General features: G+C 42.1%; 1 protein-coding gene across 1 annotated transcript in view; it reads right to left on the bottom strand.

Annotated features, from left to right (window-relative positions):
- PTPRS (protein tyrosine phosphatase receptor type S) overlaps positions 1–12,598 on the bottom strand; it is a 291,141-nt gene that overhangs the window by 19,239 nt on the left and 259,304 nt on the right. Inside the window, exons 25-27 of the mRNA XM_058163586.1 lie at positions 11,273–11,448; positions 8,819–8,938; positions 6,465–6,619 (exon numbers count right to left, since the gene is read on the bottom strand). Coding sequence (XP_058019569.1) covers positions 6,465–6,619; positions 8,819–8,938; positions 11,273–11,448 — 451 coding nt within the window. The remainder of the gene's footprint in view (positions 1–6,464; positions 6,620–8,818; positions 8,939–11,272; positions 11,449–12,598) is intronic.

The raw sequence follows: 12,598 nt of genomic DNA, 5'->3' as shown, positions 1-12,598 counted from the left end.
CAGTCAGATGGTTATCCAACATTTTCTTAAAAATTTCCAGTGTTGGAGCATTCACAACTTCTGAAGGCAAGTCGTTCCACTTATTAATTGTTCTAACTGTCAGGAAATTTCTCCTTAGTTCTAAGTTGCTTCTCTCCTTGATTGGTTTCCACCCATTGCTTCTTGTTCTACCCTCAGGTGCTTTGGAGAATAGATTGACTCCCTCTTCTTTGTGGCAACCCCTGAGATATTGGAAGACTACTATCATGTCTCCCCTAGTCCTTCTTTTTGTTAAACTAGACATACCCAGTTCCTGCAACCGTTCTTCATATGTTTTAGCCTCCAGTCCCCTAATCATCTTTGTGGCTCTTCTCTGCACTCTTTCTAGAGTCTCAACATCCTTTTTACATCGTGGCGACCAAAACTGGATGCAATATTCCAAGTGTGGCCTTACCAAGGCATTATAAAGTGGTACTAACACTTCACGTGATCTTGATTCTATCCCTCTGTTTATGCAGCCCAGAACTGTGTTGGCTTTTTTGGAAGCTTTTTTAACATTCTTCACCTTTGACTGGACGGTGGGGAAATGGAAGGATTTATTCTCCTTCCATTCTGTCTGCAAGGGGTATAAATCCTTCCATTTCCCCACCATCCAGTCAGAGCTGAAGAAGCTTCTTGGATGAGAAGTGAAAAGTCTTCAAAGAAAAACCAGAAAGAGTCTACAGCTCTCAAAAGTTCACCACCTCCAATATACACTTCGTAAATATGACAAAATAAATAAAGAAATACAAAATTATACACATACCCACATATATTATATGACCCAGAGAAACAACACAGTCTAGTTCGGATGTATACATGTACATAGCGAGAGAAATGAATCTTGCGAGTTTACCAGATGGACGGCATAGGGAACAAAGCTGTTCCAGAATCTGGTAGTCCTGCTAGAAATACTTCCAAACCTCCTCCCAGAGGAGAGCAACAGAAACAGACCGTGAAGTGGGTGTTTGGGGTCTCTAACAAAGCTTCAAGCTCTAAGCACATAGCGCTTATAAGCAGCATCCTGAATAACGGGAAGCGAGCTTCCTATATTATAAACTTCTCGGCTGAATGGTGGCTATGTAATTTCTACCCTTCTCTTTCAGAACTCCTGATGGTTTTTTTTATTCATTTATTAAACATATATGCGGTCCCTCTTGTTGTTAACTCCACCCCAAGGAAACAAAGTCATAAGATACTTAACCAGATGGGCAACCTGGAATCGTGAATGTGTTGATTCCAAATTAAATCCATTAAATGGCTAAGAGTAGAGATGGAAATGCATGCTAAGCCTCTGGTAGAACTGGCCATTATATTTATGATCTTAAGAGGTATTATATGGCCCTTCCTTTGTGTCTGCCTGCTAAGGTGGTTGTTGATGGATCAAGGTCATCTTTAGAAAAACAGGTAATCCTTGACTTACGACTACAATTCAGCCCAAAATTTCCACTGGTAAGCCAGACAGTTGTTAAGTGAGTATGTCAAGGGTTACCTATAACAGCTAACATCAAAAACATCATCAAAAAAGGACAACAAAGACTGTTCTTTCTGCGCCAACTCAGTAAGCTCAAACTGCCCAAGGAGCTGCTGATCCAATTCTACAGAGGAATTATTGAGTCTCTCATTTGCACCTCTATAACTGTCTGGTTCGGTTCTGCAACCCAACAAGAAAAACACAGACTTCAGAGGATAATTAGAACTGCAGAAAAAATAATTGCTACCAACCTGCCTTCCATTGAGGACCTGTATACTGCACGAATCAAGAAGAAGGCCGTGAAAATATTTGCAGATCCCTCGCATCCTGGACATAAACTGTTTCAACTCCTACCCTCAAAACGACGCTATAGAGCACTGCACACCAGAACAACTAGACACAAGAACAGTTTTTCCGAAGGCCATCACTCTGCTAAACAAATAATTCCCTCAACACTGTCAGACTATTTACTGAATCTGCACTACTATTAATCGTTTCATAGTTCCCATCACCAATCTCTTTCCACTTATGACTGTATGACTATAACTTGTTGCTGGCAATCCTTATGATTTATATTGATATATTGATCATCAATTGTGTTGTAAATGTTGTACCTTGATGAACGTATCTTTTCTTTTATGCACACTGAGAGCATATGCACCAAGACAAATTCCTTGTGTGTCCAATCACACTTGGCCAATAAAAAATTCTATTCTATTCTATTCTATTCTATTCTATTCTATTCTATTCTATTCTATTCTATATGGGGATAAATCAGGCCTTTTCAGTCTGGCTCCTTAACCGGGGATGTTTATGTGTGGTGCTTAAGGGAAAAATCATTTTTTAGGTTGACTCGCGGTTGACATCTCAATGGCTGTATCTAGTGACCTCCTGCTGTCTGATCTGAAAACCAGAAGTGACTTAGGGGCAGCAGGCAATCTGTTTGACTTATATTACATCCGTCAGGAGAGTGTAGGTTGGGCGAAATCAACAAGCCGATAGCTCCGGGGTTTATGTTTCACAAGAAATTGGATGGATTGTCATTCTCTGAGATCGGAGTAACGTGTGCCAGGGAGGGAGCGCAAGACGGGGAGGCGCACTGACTGATTTATCAGTGCCACAGGGTGCTTTCTGGTGCATTTCACCTGTATAACAGCTTCCCGAACAGGAGAAGGTGCAGAGGGGGGAGGCTGCAATGGGGACGTTCCTGCTACATTCTGGTTGTTATTACAGGTAGTCCTCAACTTACAACCAAAATTGAGCCTCCAAAATCGCTGTTGTTAAGCGAGACATTTGTTTGGCCCCATTTCACAGCCTTTCTTGCCGCAGCTGTTAAGCGGATCACTGCAGTTGTTGAGTTAGCAACACAGTTGTTACGTGAATCTGGCTTTCCCCATTGACGTTGCTGGTCAGAAGGTCGTAAAAAGAGGATCACATGATCCTGGGACGTTGCAAAGGTTCGTAAGTGTGAGAAATGGTCGTAAGTCACTTTCTTAAGTGATGTTGTAACTTTGAACGGTCACTAAATGAACTGCTGTAAGTCGAGGATTACCTGTGCTCCTTAGGTTTGTGTGCTGCCAAAGCATTCAGACTTCCCGAGTTAATCCATTTGAAGGAAAGGGAGAAAAAATGGGCATTTTTTAAAAAACAAAACAAAAAAGAAATCACATTTTGGGGGTTTGGATGCCAAGGGATCTCTGCAGCGTTGTGAGGAATGCGCCACTGTACATCCAATTTCTCTGTGCCAGAGGACGGGTGAGGCAGAGGGGGAAGGAGCATGTAACAATTTATTGAAATTTCCCAGTCTGCAACTCAATTAGAATCATTTGTTTAACAGCTGTTTGAAGTTACAAGTTGCTGAAAAAAGGACCTCGGCCTTATGACTGTCGTAGCATCCCCACAGTTGCCTGATTAAAATCCAGGCACCTGGCAACTGAGATGTACTGCTGATGGTTGCAGCCTTCCTGGGGTCATTTGTCACCTTCCCAGCCATCTTCTGACAAGCCAAGCCAATGTGGGGAAGGTGGATTTGCTTAACGACCATGTGATTGACTTAAGAATTATAGTGATTCGTTCAATGATTGTGGCAAAAAGGTCATAAAATCAGGCTCCCCTCACTTAACAACTGCCTTGCTTAACAAGGGAAATTCTGGTTCCAAGTTGAGGGCTACCTGTGCTTTGTTCATTTGAAGATTTAAAAATTTGACCTGTATCCGAGAAGGTGTTTCTTTTCTTTTTAAATTAAAAAAAAAATCCCTCCACCACCCCGTTAAAGACCTTGGAGTTTTCATATCCAATGATCTAAGTGCCACAGCCCACTGCAACTACATGGCAAAAAAGGCTTTAAGAGTTGTAAACTTAATCCTGCATAGCTTCTTCTCCAGAAACACTACACTACTAACCAGAGCATACAAAACATTTGCTAGACCAATTCTTGATTACAGCTCATCTGTCTGGAACCCACACTTCATATTAGACATTAATACAATTGAGCGTGTCCAGAAATATTTTACAAGAAGAGTTCTTCACTCCTCTGAAAACAACAAAATACCTTATGCCACCAGACTTGAAATCCTGGGATTAGAAAATTTAGAACTCCGCCGCCTTCGACATGACCTGAGTTTAACTCATAGAATCATCTATTACAATGTCCTTTTTGTTGAAGACTACTTCAGCTTCAATTGCAACAATACACGAGCACAATTAAGCTTAATGTGAACCGCTCCAATCTTGATTGTAGAAAATACGACTTCAGTAACAGAGTTGTTAATGCCTGGAATGCACTACCTGACTCTGTGGTCTCTTCCCAAAATCCCAAAATCTTTAACCAAAGACTATCTACTATTGACCTCACCCCATTCCTAAGAGGTCTGTAACGGGTGTGCATTAGAGCACCAGCATGCCTACCGTCCCTGTCCCAATGTCCCCTTTGATTGTATCCAATTCGTATAGTTATTACATACTTATGCTTATATATATGCTTATATATCGTATAGTTATTTCATGCTTATGCCTATATATATACTGTTGTGACAAATAAAATAAATAAATAAATAAATAAAAATAAATCTAATTCTAGTTCCATCATCCCCTACTTGTAATTTCAGTTTGGTCTGATTCGGCAAGCATTCATTCTGACATAGTTAGATCTGTTTACTTCCAAAACGAGAAATAATTTCCCTCTCCTCAAAACAAGAGGGGGGTCTCCAGCCCGTTCCACAGTTCAGGTAAGAGAGAAATGAGCTTTGATATAAACAGGACTCTCGTTTGCTACCCAGCAATTCCTGGGGTACTTTGATTATAGCTTTTCTGTGATAAACTCCTTCTCCGAAGTTTTTGGATTCGTCTGTGCTCGTTTTAATTGGTTTCAGCCTAGCTTTGCAGGGAGAAGTGTAACAGATTGATCCTCGTAGCCCAGATGTCAGATGTAGAAAGAACGCTATTAAGAAGCTCAGATAACAGTCTTGAATGACTACATTTGGAAAGGTTAATATTCACGCAGACAATTTCATCCAAATCTCACTGCTATAAGAATGTCCTCCTTAATTATAAATAAACATTTCCAGATCCGGCTTGATTGTCAAGGTTTGATAAATGGATCCTAGCGTTAAGGTTTCATCCACACGCTGTAAAGGCTATTGTTCCTCATGCAAATTAGAATTAAATTCAACTGCATACCCGGACCCCATTTTGAGCGGAGAAATTCAGCTTCTGTCATGGAATAAAAATACCGCCCTATATATTGGCTTTAGAACCAGTGAAGTTTGGATCTTATTACGGGGAGGGGGCTGATTGGGACAATTGAGAAGGAGGCCATCATCATACTACCCTGTACACAATCACAATCACAACAATACACGAGCACACAATAGATTTAAGCTTAATGTGAACCGCTCCAATCTTGATTGCAGAAAATATGACTTCAGAAAAAGAATTGTTAATGCCTGGAATGCACTACCTGACTCTGTGGTCTCTTCCCAAAATCCCCAAAGCTTTAACCAAAGACTGTCTACTATTGACCTCATCCCATTCCTAAGGTGTCTGTAAGGGGCGTGCATAAGAGCACCAGCGTGAACTACTGTTCCTGTCCTAATGTTCCCTTTGATTGTATCCAATTCGTATAGTTATTACATACTTATGCTTATATTGTAGAACTACGGTGATTCGCTCAATGATTGTGGCAAAAAGATCGTAAAATCAGGCTCCGCTCACTTAACAACTGCCTTGCCTAACAAGGGAAATTCTGGGTCCAAGTTGAGGGATACCTGTGCTTTGTTCATTTGAAGATTTAAAAATTTGTATCTGAGAAGGTGTTTCTTTTCTTTTTAAATTAAAAAAAAAATCCCTCCACCACCAAGTTAAAGACCTTGGAGTTTTCATATCCAATGATCTAAGTGCCAAAGCCCACTGCAACTACATGGCAAAAAAGGCTTTAAGAGTTGGTCTCTTCCCAAAATCCCAAAATCTTTAACCAAGGACTATCTACTATTGACCTCACCCCATTCCTAAGAGGTCTGTAAGGGGCCTGCATAAGAGCACCAGCGTGCCTACCGTCCCTGTCCTAATGTTCCCTTTGATTGTATCCAATTCCTATAGTTATTACATACTTATGCTTATATATATGCTTTATATCGTATAGTTATTTCATGCTTATGCTTATATATACTGTTGTGACAAATAAAAATAAATAAATAAAAAATACATCATACCCTATACCCAGGGCAGGGGGTCTTATGGCCCTCTGTCTGCTCCTACCAATCTTGTTAGTCTCCATAGCAAAGAGGATGATGTCCTTACTGCTAAAAGTGATTCAAAAAAAGAATCCATCCCTTTCCTTCGTTTCCAAGACAAACCTTGTTCTGGATCGCTTCAGAATGAGACGGATGGCAAATACATTTAATAAATAAAAATATATCCTCGTCTTGTACCATCACCACCAACTGGGTCCCCCAAAAGTGTTGGCATGGGGTACCTGCAGTGCACGACGATGGGGCCAGCATCGGGTGGGTTGCATGTTTTCACTCTCCTGAGAAAAGCCAGAAACGGAGTGGGATATTCGGGAACGCCGTGATCCGGCCAGGCGGTGAACTGGAACTGGCGGACTTCACGTTTCTCACTGGAACCGTTCTGGGGAGGCAGAGCGGAAGGGAAGACGGCATGATGGACTCGCCTTGCGCAACTCTCTTACCAGCAAAGGAAAGCACAGGCTGAATTGGTTGTTCTTCCTATCACATACAGGCAGTCCTCGACTTACAACCCGTAAGGGAGCTTGCCCACCACGGTCATAAAATCATAAAATAGACCAGTCACATGACCAATCTGATTGTCCCAAAGGTGTTTCCGCCCCATAAAAGCAACTGGATTTTCTTGTTTGTTTTTTTCCCTTTGAAAAACATTTAGCTTCTTATCCAAGAAGCTTCTTCGGTTCTAACTGACTGGTGGGAAACGGAAGGAGAAGTGAAATGTTTTCAAAAGGGGAAAAGAAAAAAACCAAGAAAGTCCAGTTGTCTTTTGGACAACTGTGTCTCAGAATTATTTAATGGGAACAGCCCAGGGATGTTCTGGCATCCAGCAGGTTCTGACAGGTTCTGGAGAACCGGTAGCGGAAATTTTGAGTAGTTTGGAGAACCGGCAAATACCACCTCTGGCTGGCCCCAGAGTGGGGTGGGAATGGAGATTTTGTAATATCCCTCCCCCAGGAGTTGGGAGGGAATGGGGATTTTGCAGTATCCTTCCCCTGGGGTGGGGTGGGAATGGAGATTTTGCAGTATCCTTCCCCTGCCACACCCACCAAGCCACACCCACAGAACTGGTAGTACAAAAATTTGGATTTCATCACTGGAACAGCCGGCTCCATTAGTAAAACAGACTGCCTGAAAAGGTGGTGGATCCCTCTTTGCTGAAGGGAGGCTAAACTGGGCATGGAGTTGAAGTGACTCTAAGGGCACTTCCGAGCCTTCTGTTCTGCAATCAAAAGGTCTGGTGGTGAAGGCACCAGGCTAGAAAGTGGGAGGCTGTGAGTTCTAGTCCCGCCTTAGCCACAGAAGCTGGCTGGGTGACTTTGGGTCAATCAATCACCAGGAGATTGTGAGTTCTAGTCCTGCTTTAGGCATAAAAACTGGCTGGGAGACTTTGGGCCAGTCCCTCTCGCTCAGCCCAACCCAACTCCCAGTGGCGATTGTAGGGGAACTAGGCCGAGGAAGGTGTGTTAGATAAGTTTATCACCTTGAGTTATTTGTAAAATAGAAGATAGATAGATAGATAGATAGATAGTTGGTTATGACCTTTAAATCGCTCCATGGCTTAGGACCTGGGTACTTAGATAGATAGTCAGATATAGACAGATACTGTAGCTAGAGATAGAGATAGATAGAGATAGAGATAGATAGATAGATAGTCAGATATAGACAGATACTGTAGATAGAGATAGAGATAGATAGTCAGATATAGACAGATACTGTAGATAGAGACAGAGATAGATAGAGATAGAGATAGATAGATAGATAGATAGATAGTCAGATATAGACAGATACTGTAGCTAGAGATAGAGATAGATAGATGAACTCAAGACTCATCTTTTATCGGGCTGGCTTAAATTGGGATTTTAATGTTTAAATTTATTTATTTTAAACGGGGTTTTTAGTATTGGAAATTTTAATCATTGGGCTAATTTAAAATAAGTTTTTTAAATCGTATTTTAAACTTATATATTGTATTGTCGGTTTTATTATGCCTGTACACCGCCCTGAGTCCTTTGGGAGAAGGGCGGTATAAAAATCAAATAAAATAAAATAAATAAATAATAAATAAATAAATAATAAATAAATAAGATAGATAGATAGATAGATAGATAGATAGATAGATAGATAGATAGATAGATAGATAGATAGATAGATAGTCAGATATAGACAGATACTGTAGATAGAGACAGAGATAGATAGATAGAGATAGAGATAGATAGAGATAGATAGATAGACAGACAGACAATGGATGGATGGATTTTCTGGAGATGTTTCAATAAATGATCATCTGGATACCGTATACAGGTAATCCTCCACTAACGTCCACAACTGAGAGTGGTTACTTTAAATGGTCACTAAACGAATGGCTGTAAATCAAGGACCTGTAGTTTGTCGATTGGTGGGCAGCGATTACCATCAGAACACTCCCTGGCCTGAAATCTCCTCCTTTGCATTTTAAATGACTTGCTTCCTGGTCTCTCTGTTCAGCCCAACCCCGAAGAATTCTGATCCTTCAGATCCTTAAAGACAGCCATCCTCTCGTCTCCATACTAAACATACCAAAAGAAAGAGGCCTTGTTCTCACCTTGTGCAGAGAGAAGGTGCGGACACAGAATGTGGCCAACTCAATGGTATCTAACAAGGTCACTTGGATCATCCCGTAAGTCTCTGTGCCCCGGCCTGGCCAGTACTGGTCACACTTGATCTGGGGGGGAAAAAAATCAATATATGGGTTGTATTTATATAATTAGCTCCATACGACAAACACGAAACGGAAGAAACACGAAGCAACAACAAAGTGCAAAAGATAAGGATACACTGAACTTGCTCATGTTTGACCCACAAAATCAGAGATCGCCAATTGACTGTCTGTCAGTTGCCTGTCTTTCCTAAGTGGACATGCCAAAGGTTACAAGAAATTAAAACCTGGCACTGTGAAATCCTGCAATAAAAAAAAAAAAATTGAGTTCAGGTCATCCTCACTCCTGAGATTTCCGGGTGAAGCGGCCTTGTGGTTTTCAAGTCTCACTTTCAGGGAAAGTGAATTTTGAATCCCGTATCAACTCTGGAAGTTTCTCCTCTGATCTTTCATTACAGAACTATTCAGTCCCATTGGAGATACAATCCAATCGATTTGTCTCGCTTATAAAATGTCAATAAATCACAAGGGTCATGGATCCGTACGGACAGATCAAAACATTAAAATTCGACGACAGGGTGGAGAAAAACAAAAGAAGTTGGGATGGATTTTTTTTTAAAGCATTTGCATGGAAAAACCCCAAACATAAATTTCCTCGTGTTCATTCACTGGATCAGCTTATTTAATTATTTTACTAGCTCTAATGACAAACAGTTCTCAGCAGTGTATACCTCACCTCTTCAAGTTGACAATGCAATAAATGCATTACAATGTAATAAACGTAAATATATTTATAAAATATAAATATAAAACATATCACGATCGACACGTACTTTATTTGAGGCACGATGGGTAATCAATTAATAAATTCAACCTCAAACCAGAAAAAGCTTTTCATTTGTAGAAGGAATAAGGAAGGGGACAGCATTCCAGCCCCATTCTTTACTTTTTAAAAATTTCTGCCACCTCCCCGCCTAACTTAGGGGCTGGAATGCTGTCACTTTCACAACTGCAGGACCAAAGCTGTGCCCATGTACATGCATTACACGTATGACACACATAAAAAAACACAGGCCCTTGGTTGTATTTAACGGCCTTCCCTAAAACTGGAAGGGAACGTTTGGCTATCTATAGAAGAAAATATTTGTAGTTCAGGGTTGAACTGCGAGATCCTGGGTGTTCTCTAAGCTTGCTTGTTTTCTGGGAAATGTTTCATTACCCAACTAGGTAACATCATCAGCCTGAGGGAGAGAAGGGTTTGATGCCAGTTTATATGCCTCTGTGGCTCAGACTGCTAATGCAGTCTGTTATTAACAGCAGCTGCCTGCAATTACTGCAGGTTCTAGTCCCACCAGGCCCAAGGTTGACTCAGCCTTCCATCCTTTATAAGGTAGGTAAAATGAGGACCCAGATTGTTGGGGGCAATAAGTTGACTTTGTATATAAATATACAAATAGAATGAAGACTATTGCTAACATAGTTAGCAAAGGGCCGTGGTAGCTCAGGCTGTAAAGAAGCCTGTTATTAGAACACAGCTGCCTGCAATTACTGCAGGTTCTAGTCCCACCAGGCCCAAGGTTGACTCAGCCTTCCATCCTTTATAAGGTAGGTAAAATGAGGACCCAGATTGTTGGGGGGGCAATAAGTTGACTTTGTAAATATACAAATAGAATGAGACTATTGCCTTACACACTGTAAGCCACCCTGAGTCTTCGGAGAAGGGCGGGATATAAATGTAAATTAAATAAAAATAAATTAAATAAATAAATAGTGTAAGCCGCCCTGAGTCTTCGGAGAAGGGCGGGATATAAATGCAAATGCAAATATATATACAGTGCCAGTGCAGGCGGGGCTGTGATTTTTCCCCTGGGAATTTCTTGATTAGGGTACTTTATTTATTTCTACTTTATTGTTTGTCTGGTGTTAATCTCTGCTTATCTGGGTGTTGGATCCCCGAGGAGAATCTGTTCTGTTCTTTTTGTGTCCTTCTTAGCCCTTTTTCCTCTCTCCTTTGAATGGTGTGTAAATGTGGTTTATCTATACATGTCTATTGATGAGTAATTTGTCTCAGTGCCAAGCTTCCAGGAATTCCCTGGCATTTTTGGATTTAACCTGCAGCTTAGTGCTCAGCACTGATGATGTTACCTAGCTGGGTAGTGAAACAGAGAGCAGTTCAAGGATCCCACAGACTCCCTCCCCCACCTCGCCCTCTTCTTCCTCCTCTCTGCAAATCCTCTCCTTTCTGACACGGATGTTACCAAGTTAGGTAATGAAAAATCTGCAAGAAAACAAACCAAGCTCAGAGAGCACCACATTCGGCTCTCTGTTCTTAACTTTTGACAATAAGTTAGGCAGGAGCGCCATCCAACCGACTGCCTTTTTTTTTTTTTTTTTCCTCACCCTGGATTTCTCCTCCAGTTTTGTCATCATCACCACCGTGGCGGAACGCTGCTCCCAAACCATCCGCCAGAAGTCGCCAAAGGTCTCGGGCAAAGGGCCCTGAGTGGCAATGTAGGCGTTCTGCTTGCGGTACCCATCGATGTAGTTGGCATTAATGTAGTCGCTCCCTAGGATGCCTGTATGTGGAGCAGCCAGAAGAAGAAGAAGAGCCATGTTGGAATCAAAGTCTCTGGTCAATTCCTGGACTTTTTGAGAGCCGCACAATTAATCCCACCCTCTCCAAACCAGCAGCTGCAGAGAGGTAGGGAGACCGTCTGGAAGCAAATATTGCCAGGTTTTAAAAAATTCAGTGAGCTCCAGCCACACCTTTAGTTGTCAACCAAAGAAGTATAATTCTCTGCACAAGCCTTTCCTTGGGGAAGGGAAATTTTCCTTTCCTTTCCCTCCCCTCCTCTCCCTCCCCTCCCTTCTCCTCCTCTTCCCTTCCCTTCCCTTCCTTTTCCTTTCCTTTCCTTTGTTCCAATATCTAAGAGGCTGCCACAAAGAAGAGGGGGTCAAGCTATTCTCCAAAGCACCTGAAGGCAGGACAAGAAGCAACGGGTGGAAATTAATCAAGGAGACAAACAACTTAGAACTAAGGACCAATTTCCTGACAGGAGGACAATTAACCGGTGGAACAGCTTGCCTCCAGAAGTTGTGGGTGCTCCAACACTGGAGGTTTTTAAGAAGAGACTGGACAACTTGACAGTCATTTGTCTGGAATAATATAGGGTTTCCTGCTCAAGCAGGGGGTTGGACTAGGAGACCTCCAAGGTCCCGTCCAGCTCTCTTATTCTGTTTCCTTTCCTTTCCTTTCCTTTCCTTTCCTTTCCTTTCCTTTCCTTTCCTTTCCTTTCCCTCCATTTTCACGTCACTATGCAACAGCGCTAAGCAAATCGGCAAAGGACCGCCGCAAGCTCTCCAAACACCCCTCCCTCCCTGAAATTCAATCAAAACATTTGCAAGCTCCCCCCACCCACCCACTCCCGTTTTCCCCTCCCTCTCCCCTCCTTGCCCCACCCCGAGTCCATGAAATTACCTTGCACCCAGAGAGCAGCAAAGCAATCGAAAGAGGTTAAGCTGCAAAGAGGCTGCTCCTGACCCTAGCCGGCCTTTGAAAGGAGCCGGGGATGCAGATTAAAAAATCCATTTTGTCCAAGGCCCTCTTTCAACTTCGCCCTTGGAAAGTTTAACGGCGCTTATTGGCTTTATGGAGTTTAGCTCCGCCATCAGAAAGGACAGCTGCTCTGAGCTGCCAGTCTGCGGAAAGCAGGGCCGAGCAAAATC

Source organism: Ahaetulla prasina, chromosome 1 (genome assembly GCF_028640845.1).
Source record: "Ahaetulla prasina isolate Xishuangbanna chromosome 1, ASM2864084v1, whole genome shotgun sequence".
NCBI classification, from domain to species: domain Eukaryota; kingdom Metazoa; phylum Chordata; class Lepidosauria; order Squamata; family Colubridae; genus Ahaetulla; species Ahaetulla prasina.
The sequence above is the reverse complement of the archived record's forward strand: the minus strand, read 5'-3'. Positions and strand labels throughout refer to the sequence as shown.